General features: G+C 45.3%; 1 protein-coding gene across 1 annotated transcript in view; it reads left to right on the forward strand.

Annotated features, from left to right (window-relative positions):
• The window catches only part of RAPGEF6 (Rap guanine nucleotide exchange factor 6), an 822369-nt gene that overhangs the window by 597321 nt on the left and 203197 nt on the right, over positions 1-21851 (forward strand). Inside the window, 2 exon segments of the mRNA XM_069201702.1 lie at positions 148-328; positions 4173-4309. Of these exon segments, the coding sequence (XP_069057803.1) occupies positions 148-328; positions 4173-4309 (318 nt within the window).

Genomic DNA, 21851 nt, shown 5'->3' on the forward strand with positions numbered 1-21851 from the left:
CCTGATGCTCATGACTTTGGATGAGAAATGTATATAAAAATGCTGCCACCATGTCACAAACCTGTGATTCTTGACTCTGTTCTCAGTGCATTTCCCAAGTATCTTGCACATGTAGTAGAGTACAAGTCTATCTTGTCTTTTCCACAGGCGACAGAAAGTGAGATGGGTGATGTAGACTTGACTGGTTTACCTGAGGCCCCTGTGGATTCGGAGGATGAAGAGGAGGAAGATGAAGACATTGATAGGGCCTCAGATCCTTTACTGGGGCGAGATGTGGTTCGAGAGTGCCTTGAGAAAGATCCTGCGGACCGTACTGATGATGACATTGGTGAGTAGTGGGACAGTGTTGTTTCGATTTAAAAAAAAAAAACCCTTGATTCATGTGAACCCTTTCCTCATCATGGATTGTTTTTCTTTCTGTCGGTTTTGTTTTTCTCATTGAATTAGTAATGTACATAGATAGGCCTGATAAAGGAAACTTTAAATAGTGATTCAAGTTATTCCTTTGGGCCCCGGAGATATAATGTGTAGCACAGGTTTCAGTATTAAGGGCCCAAGTTATTGGGAAAAGCCTGAAAATCTCTGTAACATAATGAATGAGCAGTAGCTCAGCAGAATATCAGACAACGTGTCTGTGGTGGTGAAAAGCTTCTGTGCAGAGGATGCGGAGGGAGATAAGCTGTCATATTATAAGGACTGTGACAATAGGTATATAGGTTGGCAAAAATATTTGACTAGCATCGAAGGGTATATTAACAACTATGGTGAAGCTACAAATGGTGTCATTTGGGTGATGTGTATAAAACCTAAACCCAAATGATTATATAACTTCGCTGGCCCTTGCCTCACCCATCATTGGTCTATAGCTGTACTCAGTCCTGTCATATGCATGGGTAGGCTGCCCGTACCTCCTGGAAGAAATCAAGGCACTCCATTATTTAGCAGGTTTGTACCATTGGAAAGAGAAACATGATCAGTCATCAGCTCATGACCCGCTATTGTTGCACTTCTGTAAATAGACCTGACATTACTCTTTTTTTTTTAATGCATACGTCTAGGGTATTCTACATCTTGAAGTGCTATTTTTTAATTGATCCCTTGCGTTGGTGATTTGTCTCGCCAGATTTGTTGCCTTAATGTAATATGTGCTGCCGTTCAGGTTTTGTTTTTAAAATATTCTGTGAAAAAAATATTTTTAGGGACTGCTTGGAACAACAGAAAATTCCTCAGAAAGTGTTCTAATTGTACATCCAGGCTGCCCAGAGCTGCTTAGTTGAAGGCTTTTAGGCATGCTGTGCTTCCAGTGAAGACCATTGTTACATTGCTAAATAATTTATTGGTTCAGATAATGATTCGTATATTTTTAAACTATAAATGAAATATTTTACAAGTTGCTTTTTGGCCTGGTTAAGTCACAGCCCTTGAAGATGCACCAATGCCAGTCATCTCTCATTGCTCCTAACAAAACCATGTAGCCATGTCTCTTGTTATTCAGTGGCCACTAGTTTTCCTTTATCTTAATTTTCCAACAGCATGTCCAGGCTCACTGACTTTAAGTTGATTCTCCACTTTTCTCGCATATTTTCGACATTTAGGCATACACTGTACACCAGCCCTTCACCACTGCTTGTCAGCTGTACCTTACCGCGCCCACTCAGGAAGCCAGGATGTTTCCTTTCTGGCTTTGTCACATATCCACCTGGTTGTGTTCGTTATAACCAGGCTTTTCCTTCTCAGTTGGACTTTAGTCAAAGCACTTGATGTGTGCGCCTGCCATTGACATCTGGGCATTCTTCAGTGTTTTCCTCTTAAGTGTGTATACACCGCGCATCTATTTTCTTCCCTCAGTTTTATGCTTCTCCTTTCAGTCTTACGAATGGTCCATGTCATTTCCTCCTAGCTCTAACATATCGAAACATGTTTACTTCTCGCTGTTTGACTGTCTGCGGTTCTTCCTGTCACTAAGCTTTTGCTATTTATTCAGCAATGCCCTCCTCCAAACACAAAGGGTGCTTGTGCTTCTTAAGAGACAGTGATTTGGTAGTTGCAGCTTCTGCTAGCTACTTGCTGGACACTCATAACACTTCATTGAGGATGAGCAGCTATTCCCTGGTTACCTAAAAATGTCCAGTTCCTTAACTCGAGGGTCGATTCAGTCTCAAGTCTATACCCTTCCGTCAAATATTAGTAATAGAACGAACCCTTGGATAATGGCACAGAAGCAGTTTTTCCAAAACGCTTGAGAAATGCAAATTCCATGCAAAGCGCTTTAGAAGAAAGTCTACAATCACAATTCAGAAAGCAGCATCTACTTAAAATATTTTGTTAAAAAGTGAGCACGCCTGTGCGTAACAGTAAAATAGTTATCTGTCTTTTTTGCCATTTTGAAGAGGACAGACGGGCAGGTGCAGATCTGGTGAACAGGTACAGAGTGGAATTGGTTACAGGAGTGCAAAGTAACGGAATTGTGTTTTCACACAAGACTCCTTGGGCAGGAGAAGATGGGCAGCACGAACGAGAATAGGAATGCCCTCTTCCAGTGGGTGCACGGGTAACAGGTGGTACCCTGAGTGCACCGAGGATGGGAGAAGTGAAGGCAGGATACTGGGTGCGAGGAGTCTCTCCATGAAGGAGTCAGGCACACGGGTAAGATGTTCAATAGATGACGCCTTTCATCAAAAAGGAAGGGAGCAAAGCAGTCTGGTGAGCACCCTGTTTAGGATGTCCTCGTGTTTTACCTTAAAACCAAAAGACAATGCGAGCCAGAGTACAAGCTCGAAATTAAACATGTCGTTAAATGCTAATGTGCACACAAACACCTTTTAGATATGCAGTGAAAGCGTATTTGTAGAACCCTCGTGTCCTGCTAGGCAGTTCAGCGTCCCAAAAGGCAGAGGATGGGATCCGTGGCTGCTAATGAGGAGGGCCAAGTACCCTCATGTTATGACTGCAAACTTTGGACCATGGTAGATGGTCAGTCTCTGACCGCGGACTAAACCTACATTTTTGTAAAAGGTCTGTTGGACCAATTAAGTGAACTGTGCTTTGCATTGTAGTTGGTGTTTGGAATATGGCGTTGGGATGAAACATGAGTTCGGAGTTTAAAGGGTATAATATGAGTTTACGTTTATTTTCTCTGCCAGCATCTGACTTCTGCATTGCTTGGTAATAATTAGCTAGTTGGCAACACTCGTTAAAGCATTGCCTGATCAAAGGGAAGGGAACAAGGTAGACACACCGTGCCAGATGATCAGTGGATATTGTGATAATTGCGTACTAGTTGCAGTGAGACCGAGCTAGACAGTACATGGTCGGCAAAATCCGAAGGACGAGGCCTGGAATTTAGATGAAACTCACATGAAGAATTTAGTGCATTGATACATGGTTTTCGCATACATTTTGAATAGCACATTATTACTGCATTAGTTCTCTATTAGAATAACTAAATATCTTTTGCAAAATGGGAGTGGGGCTCTCACTTCAGTGTTCAGTTCAGATCAGCCATGGATTGGGAGTGGAAGCTCATTGTCGTCTTTTGTGATAGCCCACTGGCTCCAAGTCCCAGTCACTGAGTTATCCCAACGTGTTTATGAAAACTAGACCACAGTGGATCGGTAGAAAGATGTGCTTGGCCCTTTGTGGCACGGCCCCAACTGGATGAGCGTACTTATACTAAGTAGCTGGCACAGCAGAAGCTCTGGTCACTTTTGGCTCATGGATGCGGTTCATTCTTTGTGGATGATCGATATTAAATAGAAGAAGAATGTAAACCTTGTAATACAATCTGTAATAGGTTCTCGAAAACCTACGTTTTACCATTCGCTCATGAATGCAAAAAGAACTATTTGTTTGAATAACTTTAATAATTTGTGTGCTAAGTGTTTCATACATAAAAACAATTGTAAGTGTTGGTGCCCTCTTCACTGCATCATTCTAAAACAAAAAATGAAGTAGGAAATTGAATGAGGAGGTAGTTACTGCTTGCTTTGTTGTGCCTTGTAGATTTGCAGGTACATTCTGTGTAAAGTAATTTAGCCAAAGGCAGTGCAAGAATGCCTCAGGAAGTCATTTGCCTTAAGTAACTGTAAGCTTTAGTACAATTGGAGGAGAAGCATTGTACCATTAGGGTAGGACCAGTAAGCTCTCCTGACCATCTCTCTTTTTCCTGACAGAGCAATTATTGGAATTTATGCATCAACTTCCTGCCTTTGCTAACATGACAATGTCGGTCAGAAGAGAGCTTTGCTCCGTTATGATCTTTGAGGTTGTGGAGCAAGCTGGAGCGATCATTCTAGAAGATGGACAAGAGGTAAGTGCATCAATCATGGAATGTGCTGGCGGGGTGGCACAGGTATAGTGACTGGAGTCTGGCAAGAATCTAGGGTTTGAGTTGAATATTAATGCACCAGTTGTGCACAGCACACATCGTCACTAGTAGTCTGTTTCATCATTAGGTGGTTACTACTTTGCGCTCAAATTCAGTCGTATTTATTGAGGTAGAACCTTGGTGCTGGATCTTGTAAAACGGCAATTAAATATACACAAACATACTATGCAACATTGGTTGCATAGAACATGTTGCTCGTAGCATAGAAATGATTGGAAGCGTCGGCTGCTTTATTGCTGGCACCCTTTAGGCATCAGTTAGAATGCATGCCTCGTAGAATATGCAAGGAGGTTTATGTAATGATTCTATTTTTTGGAGTTGTAGGATCTTGAGGTGTGGGTAGGCGAAACAGAGAAGAAGTGTGTGACCGTGGCAGACGGAGGGTTGTAGGTGTAGCAGTTTTTCTGTGTGAATCGACTTGTAAATCATGCAGTTGAATTTAAAACTGACTTGTACCACAAAGGGGTTGGTACCTTGTGGTACTGGATTAACAAGGCAGAAGGACTGGTCAGGAAGAGTGGTGAAGCTAAAGTTGGTGGGCAGGAGGGGCTTGTTCCTGTTCCAAAGGGATGTTAGAAACCATGTTGCCTTGGCATTTTTCTTTTTGGGTTCTTGAAGCCCAGGTTGAGTGTATGTAGAACTCGAGAAACTGGGCTCAGGGGATGAAGCAGGGAAACAAGATCTAAAAATAAAAGCATTTGGTTGAGGCAAATTATAGTGATAATCAGTTGCATTCCCTGCAATTGGCTGGGCGGTGACGTGGTGGACAGCGCAAGGTTTGATTGGTGTTCTGAGCCTGCAGTAGGAGGGGACAGTCTTTTGAACAGTGAGAAGAAAGGTATCTTAGTAGTGAGGTTTGAAGGTTACAATTCACGAGAAGTAAAAAGGTGAGGAATCGGAAGATGAGACACAGAAGGAAGTGGCTGAATTATGAAACTGTTTAGGGAGAACTGAAATTAGTGGGGAAAGGAATGGCAGAAAGACAGGACACGGCAGCCTAAAGCACCCTTTGGTGAACAGAGGGCCTTCCAAACAATATTGGCTGAAAGGTATGACAATAACATGGAGTTTTCCAAGGAATATCGGATGGAAACACGTTTCTTTGCAGTAGAAATATCCGAGAAAGTGTAAAAGAAGTAAGAGTAATTCGGTTGAGATTATATGAAATGTCAACTGAATGGCAATGCTTATGCTACAGTATCTATACTTCCTTTCAGACTTATTGCTGAACCATTTTCTTTTACCGTTTCATCTGTCTTTTGGCTTGATATTTCCAGACCCCTTTCCTTTTTTGCTGATTTTTTTTACCATGGGTTCTGGGTGTCTTTTTTTTTTTTATTAACCGTGGGCAGCGAAGAGGTGTGTTACCTTAACTGAACAGTTGCAGAGCCAATATAGATTGAATTTTTTTTTTATTACAGAAGCTCTTAAAAGCATTTTTAAATGGCATTTCTTGTGTAGCATTTCTGCATACATTTTGTGGTGTGATACAGTTTCCATTTGCAATAATGATCAAGGCCTTTCCGAAGCGACATACCCAAAAACAGCTGTACTGGTAGAAATAAATAGCCAACATGTGATTGCTTTAATCGGTATATAGCAAGTTGCACAGAAATCCGTGTGTCCCCACCTGCCATTCTGACTCTGACTTCGTGTAATGTCCTTTAAAAGGATGGGACACATGAGGAGGCCGCCTCTTAGAGAAGTCTGGGACTCTTAATGTCCTCAATATGACGACTTGTAGATAAAATGATGCATCGAAAATTTGAAGTGACCTTTAAGACTAGAATTTAATTCCCTCACTGACATTTACTAGCACGCTCCCTGCCCTCAGGGCCGGTGCAATTATTGCTTGTACCATCGACGAAATTGTCAGTATTTGGTCCAGCTTTAAGGTATTTAGAACAACTTGGTGGTCACTCCTGATGTTCAGTCGGTACCGGAGACTTTCCTTATTCTTGGTCCAGATCTGCCTGGCCTTCGTGTTCTGAATGACAGCGCCCTTCCGAGGAAGCCCGGGAAAAAGTAGTTGCTTTTTAGGAAGACAGACGGCCAGGAAGACACCGAGTCCTGTGCCAATAAGAGGCAGAAAGCAGCACGTTAGCTCCTCTGGAAGCCCCCACCACATGTTGTAACAAGTGGGGGTCTAGTGTCAAGGTTCTTTGTAGAGATTGTTTTGTTTGGGGAGTAACTACACGTGCTGGGGAAAGACAGATGCTTACATTTTGAAAAGAGCAAAGTAACGCACCGCAGCAGAAGTATGCTTCTGATGGTAAGTATCTGCTGACCCAACGCGCTACATCTCATACTGCTAGGCTTTGTACGCTTCGGTAAACCGTCAGCCATCTTGTACTTTTCTTCCTGATAGTTTACTTGTGGTCCTGTTATTTTACCAGGGCACAACACAGTGACCGTTGCATTTGCTGCTGGAGAACCTTCCTTTGTGTTTTGTACTCTAGTCGCTGAAAGCACAACCTTATTCGTAAGTGGGCAGTCATAGGATAGATAGCCTTAACTAGCTTAGAAACAATGTTTTTTGAAGGTCGGGCTGCACATAGCTTTAACTGCTTTTTAGGTTGCTCCCCTAGTTTAAAAAAAAATAATAAAAAAGAGGCGGTCTTTAGTACCATCTCTTCCTTGATCAGCCTCTTTATGGTAGCCTAGCCTTTGATAGGCCATCATGTGCGTTAGTGGGCTAAAAAAAGTGCTTTTACTACAGAGACTGCACGAGCACCATGCAGACCACGGAAGCACAGCATAGACTGCAGGAGCATGGCCCACAGGAGCATGGACTGCAGGGGCACAGCACAGACTGCATGATCACCACGCAGACTGCTGGAGCATCCTCTGCAGGAGTACAGCATAGACTGTATGGACTGCAGGAGCATGGACCACAGGAGCACAGCATAGACTGCATGGACTGCAGGAGCATGGATTACAGGAGCACAGCATAGACTGCATGATCACCACGCAGACTGCTGGATCATCCACTGCAGGAGTACAGCATAGACTGCATGGACTGCAGGAGGATGGATTACAGGAGCACAGCATAGACTGCATATTCACCGCGCAGACTGCAGGGGCATGCACTACAGGAGCACAGCATAGACTGAATATTCACCGCGCAGACTGCAGGGGCATGCACTACAGGAGCACAGCATAGACTGAATATTCACCGCGCAGACTGCAGGGGCATGCACTACAGGAGCACAGCATAGACTGAATATTCACCGCGCAGACTGCAGGGGCATGCACTACAGGAGCACAGCATAGTCTGCCTGAGCATGAACTACAGTAGGACAGCCTAGACTTCATGATCACAGCGAAGATTTCAAGAGCATGGAGTAGACAGCATGGACTGCAGGATTATGGGCTACAGCGGCACAGCACAGACTGCAGGAGCATGGACTAAAGGAACACAGCACAGACTGCCGAAGCATGATGCACAGCATAGACTGCAGGAGCGTGGACTACAGGGGCACAGCATAGACTGCGTGGACTGCAGGAGCGTGGACTACAGGAGCATATCATAGACTGTGTGGACTACAGGAGCACAGCATAGACTGTGTGGACTGCAGGAGCGTGGACTACAGGAGCATAGCATAGACTGCCTGGACTACAGGAGCATAGCATAGACTGCCTGGACTACAGGAGCATAGCATAGACTGCCTGGACTACAGAAGCACAGCATAGACTGTGTGGACTACAGGAGCACAGCATAGACTGTGTGGACTGCAGGACCCTGGACTACAGGAGCATAGCATAGACTGTGTGGACTGCAGGAGCCTGGACTACAGGAGCACAGCATAGACTGTGTGGACTGCAGGAGCCTGGACTGCAGGAGCACAGCATGGACTGCGTGGACTGCAGGAGCGTGGACTACAGGAGCATAGCATAGACTGTGTGGACTGCAGGAGCCTGGACTACAGGAGCACAGCATAGACTGCGTGGACTACAGGAGCATAGCATAGAATGCGTGGACTGCAGGAGCGTGGACTACAGGAGCATAGCATAGACTGCGTGGACTGCAGGAGCGTGGACTACAGGAGCATAGCATAGACTGTGTGGACTGCAGAAGCCTGGACTACAGGAGCACAGCATAGACTGCGTGGACTACAGGAGCACAGCATAGACTGCGTGGACTACAGGGGCACAGCATAGACTGCGTGGACTACAGGGGCACAGCATAGACTGCGTGGACTACAGGGGCACAGCATAGACTGCGTGGACTACAGGGGCACAGCATAGACTGCGTGGACTACAGGGGCACAGCATAGACTGCGTGGACTACAGGGGCACAGCATAGGCTGCGTGGACTACAGGGGCACAGCATAGGCTGCGTGGACTACAGGGGCACAGCATAGACTGCGTGGACTACAGGGGCACAGCATAGACTGCGTGGACTACAGGGGCACAGCATAGACTGCGTGGACTACAGGGGCACAGCATAGGCTGCGTGGACTACTGGAGCACAGCATAGACTGCGTGGACTACAGGAGCATAGCATAGACTGCCTGGACTACAGGAGCACAGCATAGGCTGCGTGGACTACAGGAGCACAGCATAGACTGTGTGGACTGCAGGAGCCTGGACTACAGGAGCACAGCATAGACTGCGTGGACTGCAGGAGCGTGGACTACAGGAGCATAGCATAGACTGCCTGGACTACAGGAGCACAGCATAGACTGTGTGGACTACAGGAGCACAGCATAGACTGTGTGGACTGCAGGAGCCTGGACTACAGGAGCACAGCATAGACTGCGTGGACTGCAGGAGCGTGGACTACAGGAGCATAGCATAGACTGCCTGGACTACAGAAGCACAGCATAGACTGTGTGGACTGCAGGAGCCTGGACTGTGTGGACTGCAGGACCCTGGACTACAGGAGCACAACATAGACTGCGTGGACTACAGGAGCATAGCATAGACTGTGTGGACTGCAGGAGCCTGGACTACAGGAGCACAGCATAGACTGTGTGGACTGCAGGAGCCTGGACTACGGGAGCATAGCATAGACTGCGTGGACTGCAGGAGCGTGGACTACAGGAGCATAGCATAGACTGCGTGGACTGCAGGAGCGTGGACTGTAGGAGCATAGCATAGACTGCATGGACTACAGGAGCATAGCATAGACTGTGTGGACTGCAGAAGCCTGGACTATAGGAGCATAGCATAGACTGCATGGACTACAGGAGCATAGCATAGACTGCGTGGACTACAGGAGCACAGCATAGACTGCGTGGACTACAGGGGCACACCATAGACTGGGTGGACTACAGGGGCACAGCATAGGCTGCGTGGACTACAGGGGCACAGCATAGGCTGCGTGGACTACAGGGGCACAGCATAGGCTGCGTGGACTACAGGGGCACAACATAGGCTGCGTGGACTACAGGGGCACAGCATAGACTGCAGGACCATGGACTAAAGGAACACAGCACAGACTGCCGAAGCATGATGCACAGCATAGACTGCAGGAGCGTGGACTACAGGAGCACAGCATAGACTGTGTGGACTGCAGGAGCCTGGACTACAGGAGCACAGCATAGACTGCGTGGACTACAGGAGCATAGCATAGACTGCAGGAGCCTGGACTACACGAGCACAGCATAGACTGCGTGGTCTGCAGGAGCGTGGACTACAGGAGCATAGCATAGACTGCGTGGACTGCAGGAGCGTGAACTACAGGAGCATAACATAGACTGTGTGGACTGCAGGAACGTGGACTACAGGAGCATAGCATAGACTGCATGGACTGCAGGAGCGTGGACTACAGGAGCATAGCATAGACTGCGTGGACTACAGGAGCATAGCATAGACTGTGTGGACTGCAGGAGCCTGGACTACAGGAGCACAGCATAGACTGCGTGGACTACAGGAGCACAGCATAGACTGCGTGGACTACAGGGGCACAGCATAGACTGCGTGGACTACAGGGGCACAGCATAGACTGCGTGGACTACATGGGCACAGCATAGACTGCGTGGACTACAGGGGCACAGCATAGACTGCGTGGACTACAGGGAGCACAGCATAGACTGCTTGATCACAGCATAGACTGCGTGGACTACAGGAGCACAGCATAGACTGCGTGGACTACAGGAGCACAGCATAGACTGCGTGGACTACAGGAGCACATCATAAACTGCTTGGACTACAGGAGCTCAGCATAGACTGCGTGGACTACAGGAGCACAGCATAGACTGCTTGATCACAGCATAGACTGCGTAGACTAAAGGAGGACAGCATAGACTGCGTGGACTACAGGAGCACATCATAAACTGCGTGGACTACAGGAGCACAGCATAGACTGCGTGGACTACAGGAGCACAGCATAGACTGCTTGATCACAGCATAGACTGCATGGACCACAGGAGCACAGCATAGACTGCGTGGACTACAGGAGCACAGCATAGACTGCGTGGACTACAGGAGCACATCATAAACTGCTTGGACTACAGGAGCACAGCATAGACTGCGTGGACTACAGGAGCACAGCATAGACTGCTTGATCACAGCATAGACTGCGTGGACTAAAGGAGGACAGCATAGACTGCGTGGACTACAGGAGCACATCATAAACTGCGTGGACTACAGGAGCACAGCATAGACTGCGTGGACTACAGGAGCACAGCATAGACTGCTTGATCACAGCATAGACTGCATGGACCACAGGAGCACAGCATAGACTGCGTGGACTACAGGAGCACAGCATAGACTGCGTGGACTACAGGAGCACATCATAAACTGCTTGGACTACAGGAGCACAGCATAGACTGCGTGGACTACAGGAGCACAGCATAGACTGCTTGATCACAGCATAGACTGCGTGGACTACAGGAGCACAGCATAGACTGCTTGATCACAGAGACTGCAAGGAGCGTGGACTACAGGATCACAGCACAGACTGCAGGAACATTGACCACAGGAGCACAGCATAGACTGCATGATCACAGTGCGGGCTGCAGGTGCACATGGGATGCTGCAGGAATATGGTACCTCTGGTAAAAGCCCAGCACACAGTGTGGGAGCAGAGCCATAGCCAAAGCACCGCACCTGCTGTAAGAGACAGCAATTGAAAATACATTAGAAGGAGCTCAGTAAAAGGGCACTTATGAAGTGTTCATATGCACAGCAGCAATAAAAAAGGGCAAAAAGTCAGCAGCATCTTTTTGTGAGGTCTGCAATGGTATCTCCCCTTTTTCTTGTCCTCTCCGACACATTAACTTTCCCTATTTGTCCTCTTGTAACATCCTCCACATATTGTCTTATGTTTCCTCTTCTAACCCTTTCTGCTGTCTTGTTTACTTCTGTTTCATACTTTGTATGCTTTACTAAAGAAAGCTCTGGCTGTCCGCCGGGCAGACATGATGTCATACAAAAAGACAAGCATTTGCAATGCCAGTAGGCCAGGCTTATAAATAAATTGCCTGTATGCCTCCCCTTCATGTAGCCACTCATGCATCCATCAGTGCGTTCAATCAGTGACACAAAAATCATGCACTTGCTCACTCACCCTTGCACTCATGCTTCCATGCATTCACCCATTGATTCGTTTGTGCACTCACCCACTTGACAACTCGCAGTACCAAACACAAATGCACAAATAAAATATGGGCACTTCAAGTTGTGAGCCAGACGTATTGGCTTGGCAAATGCTTGTGCATGTAGTACTGGCCTTCAGTGTACACTCTGCGACCTGAACATGTTATCTTACCTTGTTTTCCGATTTGTGCTGCATGTCTTGGCTGAGTGGTCCTAACTTCTGGAAAGAGTTTCTGATGTTGCAGCTTATGATGTCTCAAGGCGCAGCTGCAGTTTTAACTGGCTTGATAAAAAAAAAAAGTAAACTAGAAGAAGGTTTGGTGTTCTATCAAAGTGTGGCTCATATGAAGGACTAGTAAATGGGCAATATAAGCACAAACAGGTTTCATTTCCTGAAGTTTTGTTAGTGCAGATGGCCTTTTGTGGCCTTCCTAGGTAACGCATACTGCAACCTTACAGAGTAGATAAGCTATCTACCCACTCACAACGGGTTACCGTCTCCATCTGTGGGCTGAGCCCTAGGTATGTTGCATCCCTTTGCATGGGAGAGCATTATCTATTTCAAGCCTGTGGTATTCCACTATGATACATTTACCGCAATGCTCCTTGGTTCACATGAAAAACGAATCCAGGCTGGCATAAAAAAGATCACGACTTCAGCTTATACCGTCCTAGAGAACTTTAGTGGCCAAGCAATGCTTAGTTTTTGTAAGGAACTGCTTTAAATTTAAAGATTTGTCACGTTTATTGGTTAACGTTTAAATAGCTGTTATTGAAAAGGTGCCTATATAGCTACAGCCTTGCTGTTTTCAGATCTGTGCCTTGGCTACGAATTCTGTTTATAATGGTGAGCCTCAGTGTATATAAAAGGGATCAGCCTCCATTTTCAGGAAACAAGGACTGCCATTTTGAAGAGCTTGGTGGATAAAGATCTAGTAGCTAAAGCACCAGCTTAGTCTTCAGATATGGCCAGAGAGTGGAAAAGAAACACAACACTTAAGTGATGGTTCCAGTGCATATTACTGCCCATCTAAGACCATGCACTGCCTTTATATTGACAGGAGAACTTTTAGAGGCCTTTCCTCTACCCCCGGTTGCAGAGAACTGGTCACTTGTACCTAATAGATGACGTTGGTGTGATAGCCGAATGTGGCTAGAGATTGTCCCTTTTCTAGGTCTCCTTACTTAAGACAAATGAGCTAACCTCAAGAACATCAATAATCAGATGGAATTGGCCGAGACAGCAGTTTCCAAAGCAGCCAAGTTCAGGCCTCCATTAACGAGTCAATGCATCTATATCGTGTGCAAATGAAAGCCTTCGCACAACTCTTTCTTCACAGACTCGATGTTGCTCTTTCCAGTTTTGGACAGACAGATGTTCAAGCATGTGCACAGTGCAATTCAAGTAACTGAAATGAACTCATGCAGGGATTCATATTTAGTGCCCCTTGAGCCCACACCCAACTACTCCTTTTCTGGCCTTGGCTACCAGTCTCCGTATTAACAAATGTAGTGCCGTCCTTAATATCAACAAAGTGATGATAGTCATAGCTACTTACAGAAGAAGTTGCTTTACACTTACGTGGTGGGAGCTTCCTAGTCAGGAGTTATCTTCTCCAGATCACTTTTCATGCCAGCAGGAGGCAGAATCTCCAAACTTCTAGAGACTCAGAAATCACACCACACAGGCAAATTCTGAATATGCTTTGATACGACCATGGCTTTCATCACAACCCGCCCCAAAAAGAAGTCCACAAACACCTAAAGAAGGACTTTGCATGAGAATTAGAAAATGAGTGGAAGCAGACAGAAACAGTCTAGGATATAAATGCAAGACACCAGTGCTTCAATGACTGCTCTACTGTGGCAGCAGAAACTTCTAACTTAGCAAAATCTTTTACCTGCTTCCTTAATTACATATTTTGAAATAAAAACATATTTGAAATCAACAACAGATGCATTTCTAGGTGGCTGTTGTGACCACATTCAAGAATATTAGGCTACCTTGGAAATTGATGAACCTGCCACCCACTCTTGTTGCCTTTCAGGATTTGCTGTCTCATCAAGGATATGGCCATGCTACAGAAAGTCAGAGCACAAGATTACTTCGCTGCGAGTGGAATCAGGGCCTCTTGGCACTGGACTAGCCAAACATCCTCATTATTATAAAACATGTTGAGGAAAAAAAAATACACTTCCTTTCCCTCCCCACCATTTCCTCCTCATTGTGAAGATGTAGGCCAAATGAAAAAGTAGGCCTACATAATGATTGTAATAGCTCACGTGTTTAGGCACGTTGTTTGGTGCAAGTGCTCGATAACAAAATGCTAAGACTTATTAGCTCACTTGGAATGGTGGCAAAGCCAAAAATACACTTGAAGCTTTAACACTGTCCTGCTTACACTCTTAAGTCTTCACTTTGTGCAGACCCTTAAATCAGGTTTCAAGCACCTGTCTTAAACAAAACAGCAATATTGCTTACTTTTGTGTCTTCCAGAAGTGCAGAAGCAGGCAAGCTTTCTCCGTGGATACCTTTTCTGTGGTTCGGGAGTGAATGGAACTGAGTCACAGCGAACTTGCCCCATTGTTTCCAAATACTGTTTCACCACCCTTAAGAGTCGTATAATCCTCTGGACATTATGCATTGCTTAATATTCTTCCAGGTCAAGGCAGCATTTTAAATTTTGTAATCATCTTCTCCGGTCCTTTATCTGTGCAGCCAAGACTAACATGTATATATGCAATTCATCATAAGGTGGTTATTAGATTGAAGAACTCTGTCTTACCAAAAACCCCTGATAGCTTTCACTGACAGTGTCCAGTACATTCCAGGAGAGCTATTACTTCAACCATTGCTTTCTCTGCTTGGGTGCTCTTGGAAATTTGTAGAATAGTTACTGTTTTGAAGTGCGGGGACAAAGGGAATCTAAAAACGAAAGTCAGTGCTCAAGACCCTCTATCGGTTGGGTGCGTTTTGTCCTGTTTTATTGGCAAACTGGCACTTCTTACATTGCTTGCTAGTCCGATTCCAGTATGTGAAGCTATGCAAGATCTAAAGTTGGAGAAGAAAAATGCTTGTGATGCTCCATCTCCAACAATGAGAGTTCTCACTAAATTAAATTTATTCAGGTGCTCTGCAATCTGAGCAAATTGGGACTTCAGAGGGGACCAGCGCTCAATACATAGCCACCTTGTTGGCTCGGTTTTTGCCATTTACACTGAGATTTGAAGAATCCAGCTGTACAGGTGTTTGAATATGTTTCCAGGGTTTTGCAAGCCTGACAATACAGAATTCCTCAAGCACACAAATCTATGGAAGATACCAGTGTCGGATGAACCTCTGCTCAATTTAAGTACAGTTTTTTGGTCGAGCATAGTAGTGCGCAAGTGCTGTTTTTCTGACCTGTATAATCTATTCTGTGGGCTTTAACCACACCCATCACTTTCATTCATTCCTTGGCCTGCCTTTCAAAAGTCCCTTGATGTTGTTGGTAAATGCTTTGTTTGTCCTGCCTTAAGGCTGTTTTGTTTCCCGCCTTAAGGCTTTTTTGTTTCCCGCCTTGGAGACTGACCCCGTTACATGTATTATTGCCTGATCGGCCAGATAGCTTTGTGTCGGCGCACTATCTTTTCTTTTGCCTAGCTGCCTTGCTCATGGCTGTATGTTGTTCCTTTATCTTCCTTGGTGTCAAGCCTCTTGTAGTTTCTTTGCAGTCTGTGGGGCCTTTTTTATTTATTTATTATTATTTCGTTTGCAGTTTTATATAGCGCAAACGTGAAACAAAGGTATTACAGCACTTTACATGAGTACCGGTCACATTATACAAGAACACATTAATTTTCAGTTGATTAGGTGATTTGCCCAGAATCACAGAATGTTGAGCCAGCGCAGGGACTCGAACCGTGTTCCCCAGCTCCAAAGTCGGCAGCTCTGGCCCTTACACCATATCCTTTCTCCTAGGGTTCTTTGGTGCTTGTTGGGGGCAGTCTGGGAATACCTCTTTTTTTTTCTTTCTTTCATATAGAGCTTTGTAATACAGTTTCTGTAATTTCATAGTGCTGCAAAGCAGGTGCCATTCTTAACAAAATCGCTATAATTAATTTGTAGTTAAGCTGCCTCCTCTGATATTGTCTTATACATTGTGTTTTTAAAAGTTAGGCTAGTGTTGCCAATGTAGAGGAATAATACCTTTCAGGGATGTGGAATTCCTATCGCCCAATGCCCGGGACATCTTGTTTGGGGTCAAGGGCAACAAGTTTTTATGTTTACTTTGTCCTTGGGACAAGTAGGCCCAACCCTCTGCAGCCCAAACCCTTTGGCTGCCTGTTTACAGAGAATGGAACTCTCTGCAGTTGAGGTAATGTGTTTCCAAAAGATAATGCTGTTCGAACTTGTATTTATGGTTCATTATTTGAAAGCCTTCATTATTAGGTGAGTGCTGTAAATAAATGTTTTAAGGTCACACTTCACTATTGACGTTGGTTCCAGTACAAAAAAAAAAAAAAACGTGTACACACATGTTTGAAAAGTTTAGGCTAAGAGGCTAAGTATAATGCTCCCAGAATGCTCTCTGATTATATGCAAATTAAGTGTCATTTAGTAAAATGTGTTGATGCATGCTAGTATTTCCCAAAAATATTTCTAATGGAAAATCAGTGTAACCATTTTCAACACGATTATGGGAAGCATGAAAATAAACAAACACTGACAAAGCCAACTGATCTGACATATTTTTATAAGTCTTTTAGTTTCATCAATGCGTGTCTTGTTTTGACATGGCTTTTGTAACACTTTATTGTTGTGGGAGCTACCAGGCCCTCAACATTGTAACAAACATTGGCAAACCCCCCACAAAAAGTTTTTGAACTCTTAAAGCACACGTTGCAACCAGCGGCATAACAAAGGCCCCGCAGCCGCCCTCCAGGGGGCCCCTTCAGCACAGCACCTGCCCTGAGTGAGTCTGGAGAGGGGGCTCCTCCATGTTCTTTGCAAAGGGGCACCCTCCAGTTTCGTTACGTCACTGATTGCCACTGTAGTTCCTGACACTGAACAAAACTACTTTGTGTGGCAATATGCTCCTTGTGGAAGAGCAGAACGCGATCACTCACAGTAAAGCCAGCCGAAAGAGAGAAATAGAAGTTTAATAAAAACAAAATGTCTTTGTTAACACCAGACCTAATTAGGGACCAAGACCCACAAGTAGGTAGCTTTTTGCATGTCGCAAACAGCGACTTTCGCTGTTTGCGACGTGCAAAAAGCACAATGCGATGCACAAACCCAGTTTTACGATTCAGTAACCTGGTTACCGAATCACAAAACGGGTTTGCGACTCGCAATTAGTAAGGGGTGTTCCCTTCCTAATTGCAACTCGCAGTGCAATGTAGGATTGTTTTGTGACTGCGAACGGGGGCGCAAACCAATCGCAGTTTGCACCCATTTCAAATGGGTGCTAACACTTTCGCAAAAGAGAAGGGATCCCCATGGGACCCCTTCCCCATTGTGAATGTCACTGTAAACATTTTTTCAGAGCAGGCAGTGGTCCTGCGCGGACCACTGCCTGCTCTGAAAAAATGAAACTAAAACGTTTCATTTTTCGTTTTTGTTATGCACCTCGTTTTCCTTTAAGGAAAACGGGCTGCATTACAAAAAAAAACCCCAAAAAACTGCTTTATTGAAAAGCAGTCACAGACATGGTGGTCTGCTGTCTCCAGCAGGCCACCATTCGTGAGGGGGTCGCAAATTGCGACCCACCTCATGATTATTCATGATGTGGGCATTTGCGAAGCCCTTGCGAATCACAGATGGTGTCAAGGACACCATCCTACATTCGGATTTGCGACTCGCAATTTGCAGGTCACAAATCTGAACCTACCTACATGTGGCCCCAAATTCTTAAAGAAAGTCACAAAAGTGCACCCATGGTATATGTCGTACCCCTATAAAATATTTGTGAACTGTATTTTAGCATGGGTAAATACGATGTGTAGATTTGCTCATGTGAAAATCTATTGAGCATTTGCAAGTTCATTTTCCCTCCAGCCACTTTCTTCCCAACCCTGGAAGAAGTTCTAATTCTGCCATTGTCAGGAGTAAATGTCCAACCTTTCTTATTATGGGAAAATATTAGAGAGAAGCTGGTAAAAATCTTTAAAACATGCAGGTTAGTAGGTTTGCAGACTCAAAGGCATTCCAGCCCTGGAACTATTGCTTACTGCTTCCTCCAGCCCCAGTATGCAGATCTGCAGAAAGGTGGCAAAATAAGGAAATTGCTACAGTAGGGATTGAAACTCCAAGTATTCAAGCCCTACTATGGTAGTAGCCCTGGCATAATCAGAGAGGCTATTAATTGCTGCCATAATTTGTCGCCACACTACATGGCACCAAAGGGACAAGTAGATCTTTTTACAGGACAAGTAGATTTGAGAAGCAACCTGTCCCCTGGACAAGTAGATATTTTAATAAATTCCACACCCCTGCCTTTTGAAGTTTAACACAACAAAATATGTCTCCCTCCTTTTCTTTGCTCCTCTTTTGACCCCTGCTCTCCAGACCCCTCCCCCCAACCCATCCTCCCCACCCTCACCCCCTCATTCTCCGGGTTAACTGCCATGAAGGTGCCTCTTTGTGGAGTGTGTGGTGCTATAAAATGTTAGGTAAACACACTAGAAAGGGTTGCATCTCGAGGTTATTACAGCCAGTCTGTAGGAATGAGGCAAAAACACTCCCAATGTGCTGTCCTCGTTGTGTCCTCTCTCCTGCAGCAACTGGCACCTGTCATACATCCACTACACTCCAAACCAAAATACACAGGTAAAAGACTTTGTCATGTACAATGCCAATAGCTCTCATTCTCACAAATGCAAGACCTATTGCATTGCAAATGCTTGTTATCTCTTGTCTAAGAATCAGTGACACTCAAAACATGGCAAGGTAGATCACCAAGCTATCTATCATCAAGCTATCTATCCATTTATTATTCAGTGACATGATCCTGCTAGGTTTCCACCTCCGTCTTAACTTTTTGTCACAGTATGTATCATTGCAGATATTTGCATGCATGGTGTTAGTTTTTCATGGATCAAAGTAAGACAGAAACCAAATATTTGTGTCTAGGAATAGTAGTATTGGCCTAAATATTTTCAGTAGAGATCAGTTCTTGTACAAAAGTAAGATAAAGGCCATCTTGTGTCTTGAAAAAACCTTTTGATGCATCTCCAGCGCAGAACATCCAACCCCCCTCCCAATTCTCAAAGACTAACTAAGCTGATTAGCAATTTATACAATTTCTGTAAGAGCTAAAATTATTACTTTAGCTGCCATCTCCCTAGTGCTATTAGAAGCAAGTCCAAACCCACTTCCTTTCCCAAGGCTGCTTGTTTCCAAGTGTTGTATCCTTTATTAAATAAAAAATATTGTGTCCAACAGTGCGCCCATTTGTCCTCATTTGAAGATATGGTCTCCTAATGTCAAGAAGAACTGTTCTTCAGATAGTCACCTATTGCCATGAAAAAAAGTCTGAAGCTGATAGAATTTAGTCACTGAGATTATAGGATGCCAAACTATTGTCCTTTAATTGTGAAACCGAGGGCCAGCAGTGAAAGCTACCATCAAATTGATCCTATAGGCACAAAGTTTTATCTACCAGAAATAGAAGGAGACTATGGGTAAGAATTTGCTGCTGGGACGGGACTGTCATCTGTATGGTGTACAATTGTGTTCCCCTGCCTCAGTGCCCAAAAGTGAGTGTCTGGTGCCCTCATTTTGATTTTGACTCTTGTTTCACGCTAATCTGATGTGTGAAACCTAAGCCTGTCCATTGTGAGGTTGTGGACCTATCCAGTGATCTGGAGGGGCACACCAAGCATACCTCTTTCACACTGACAATGGACTACTGACCATTCATGGCTTTAGTACATAGAGCAGTGGTGGCAGTATACTGTGTTTTTATGAATCTATAGTTTTGACTGGAATGGATGCTTTCTGTCCCGCTACAGTAAAGTTCTGCTTCTATGTACGAACCCAGACTTTAGCACTAAAATCCAAAGCATATTATGTGTGGGTCTGTTGCCTGCATGGTCCATGCCTTGTATGTACGAGTGAACCAGAGTAATAGAGGCTTGTTGTAACCATTTTGGGATGTGCTTAGTCTTGTGCACAGAATGGAGGTGAGGTTGTTTTCCCAGACAATTGAAGTGTATTGCTGACATTCCTGAAACTGGAGGTAGGTGACCTAGCCCCTGAAGCAGGAAGCGATGGGACAGTGCTCCTTTAGAAATTCCCTGAGGCCTTTTTGTAGAGAGACACTTCTGATTAGGTTCCTGTAGCACTCCTATTTAGTAGACAGTAGGGTTTAAGGGGGGTGGGGGTGGATGGGGCGGATGAGACTGCAGTCTCTGCTGTTCAAGGTGAAAGGCACCCCCTAAGGTGAGGCCAGCCTTTTGTCTTACCCCGATCACTCTTCAGTGAGGCCTGTGATAGCCAGGTACTCAAAGCTCACAACTTTGTTCCTCTTTTGTGACTACTGCAGGCTGCGACCTACCCTGCTGGGAAGAGCATCACTTTACACAAAACTCTGTGTCTGGAGACCAGCCAGGAAGTGGCCATTGAAAGAACAACCACACTAAACCACTTCTGAAAGTGGACATGTCTGCTTTGACTGTATGAAAATGGGACCCACGTACCGATTTCTTGTTCCACTTCCAAGTTCTCTCTGACAAACCAACAAGTTCTCGAAGGATGTTCATGCAACCAGCACTGTGCCTGCCTGCCTGACAGCAAGCACCCAGAGGGGAAGGGACATCACATGAATCAAAATCTTTCTGGAAGAAGCTGTCACCTGTCCTAGGGGGCCTAGAAAAAAGCTTGCTTGCTGAGAAGGGGAAACAGCACGCCATTTCCGCAGGAGGAGTCGCAGTCTAGGAAAAGCCAGGTGCAATGTGACCCTACTATTGGTGGGGTCTGACAGAGGAAGAGGATGAAGGAGAGCGATCAGTATGCACAGGGTGTCGACTGGTATAAGCTGTTACAGTTCCAGGTGGAAACCATGAGACACTGCATTTTGGCCTGTGCCTCTGTGATCAGAAGATAATCATGGCTAAACTATGCCACTTTGCCCTGGGTAAAAGCCCACTTGAGCTGCCTTGGTGAGAGCTTTGGAGACTGTGTATGGCCTTGCTGCCCCTGAAGTTGGCCTGTACATGTGTGCATTGAGACTAGCCTGAGCGGGACTACTATGAACACACAGAACCTGCCCACGTGTTCCGAGGCTCATCCAACTATGAAGACTTGCGCTCCTGCCAGCAGTGACCTATTTGAAGACATTACTGGAGTGCAGGTGCACGGACCCTAGAAGAAGCTTAACCGAAGTCCCCAGTTGACACGCCCTCTCATAAGCTGGGAAGTGGGCATGCGGAGATGAAGTCGGGCTACTGCCCGACCTTGCCGAATGCACCACAAATGTACCAGCCTAACCTCATTTGGTGAGAAAGAACTTTTTAACTGTGAGAGACAAAACAGGCTTAATTTAAAGGAAGGTAATCTGCACTGGAGCCTAATCACAGTATTACTGGGGGAAACTGCCTGGACAAGAAAAGGGGAGCGGGTGAAAGTAGCAGATAGAGGCCCAGCAATCCCCAACACCCAGGACATTAAGTTGTATCCTGCTGATATTCTCTGTGTAATATTTAGTTCTTGTGTGCATTAAAGTAGATTTATTTTAAAGCACTGGATTGGACAGTTACCATGCTGCTGTGTGATTGTTGAGTCTTGAGCTGAAGCATCCCCTCTCTGAGTAGCCTGTGACTGCTCACTGTCGCTCCCACTGAGAGTCAAGTGCGGAAGGGACAGTTTTGCAGAGCCATAGTAGGACATGCCCTAACACATGAGGTAAACAACACCAACCTCCATGGCTGAGGCCCA

Source organism: Pleurodeles waltl, chromosome 7 (genome assembly GCF_031143425.1).
Source record: "Pleurodeles waltl isolate 20211129_DDA chromosome 7, aPleWal1.hap1.20221129, whole genome shotgun sequence".
NCBI lineage: Eukaryota > Metazoa > Chordata > Amphibia > Caudata > Salamandridae > Pleurodeles > Pleurodeles waltl.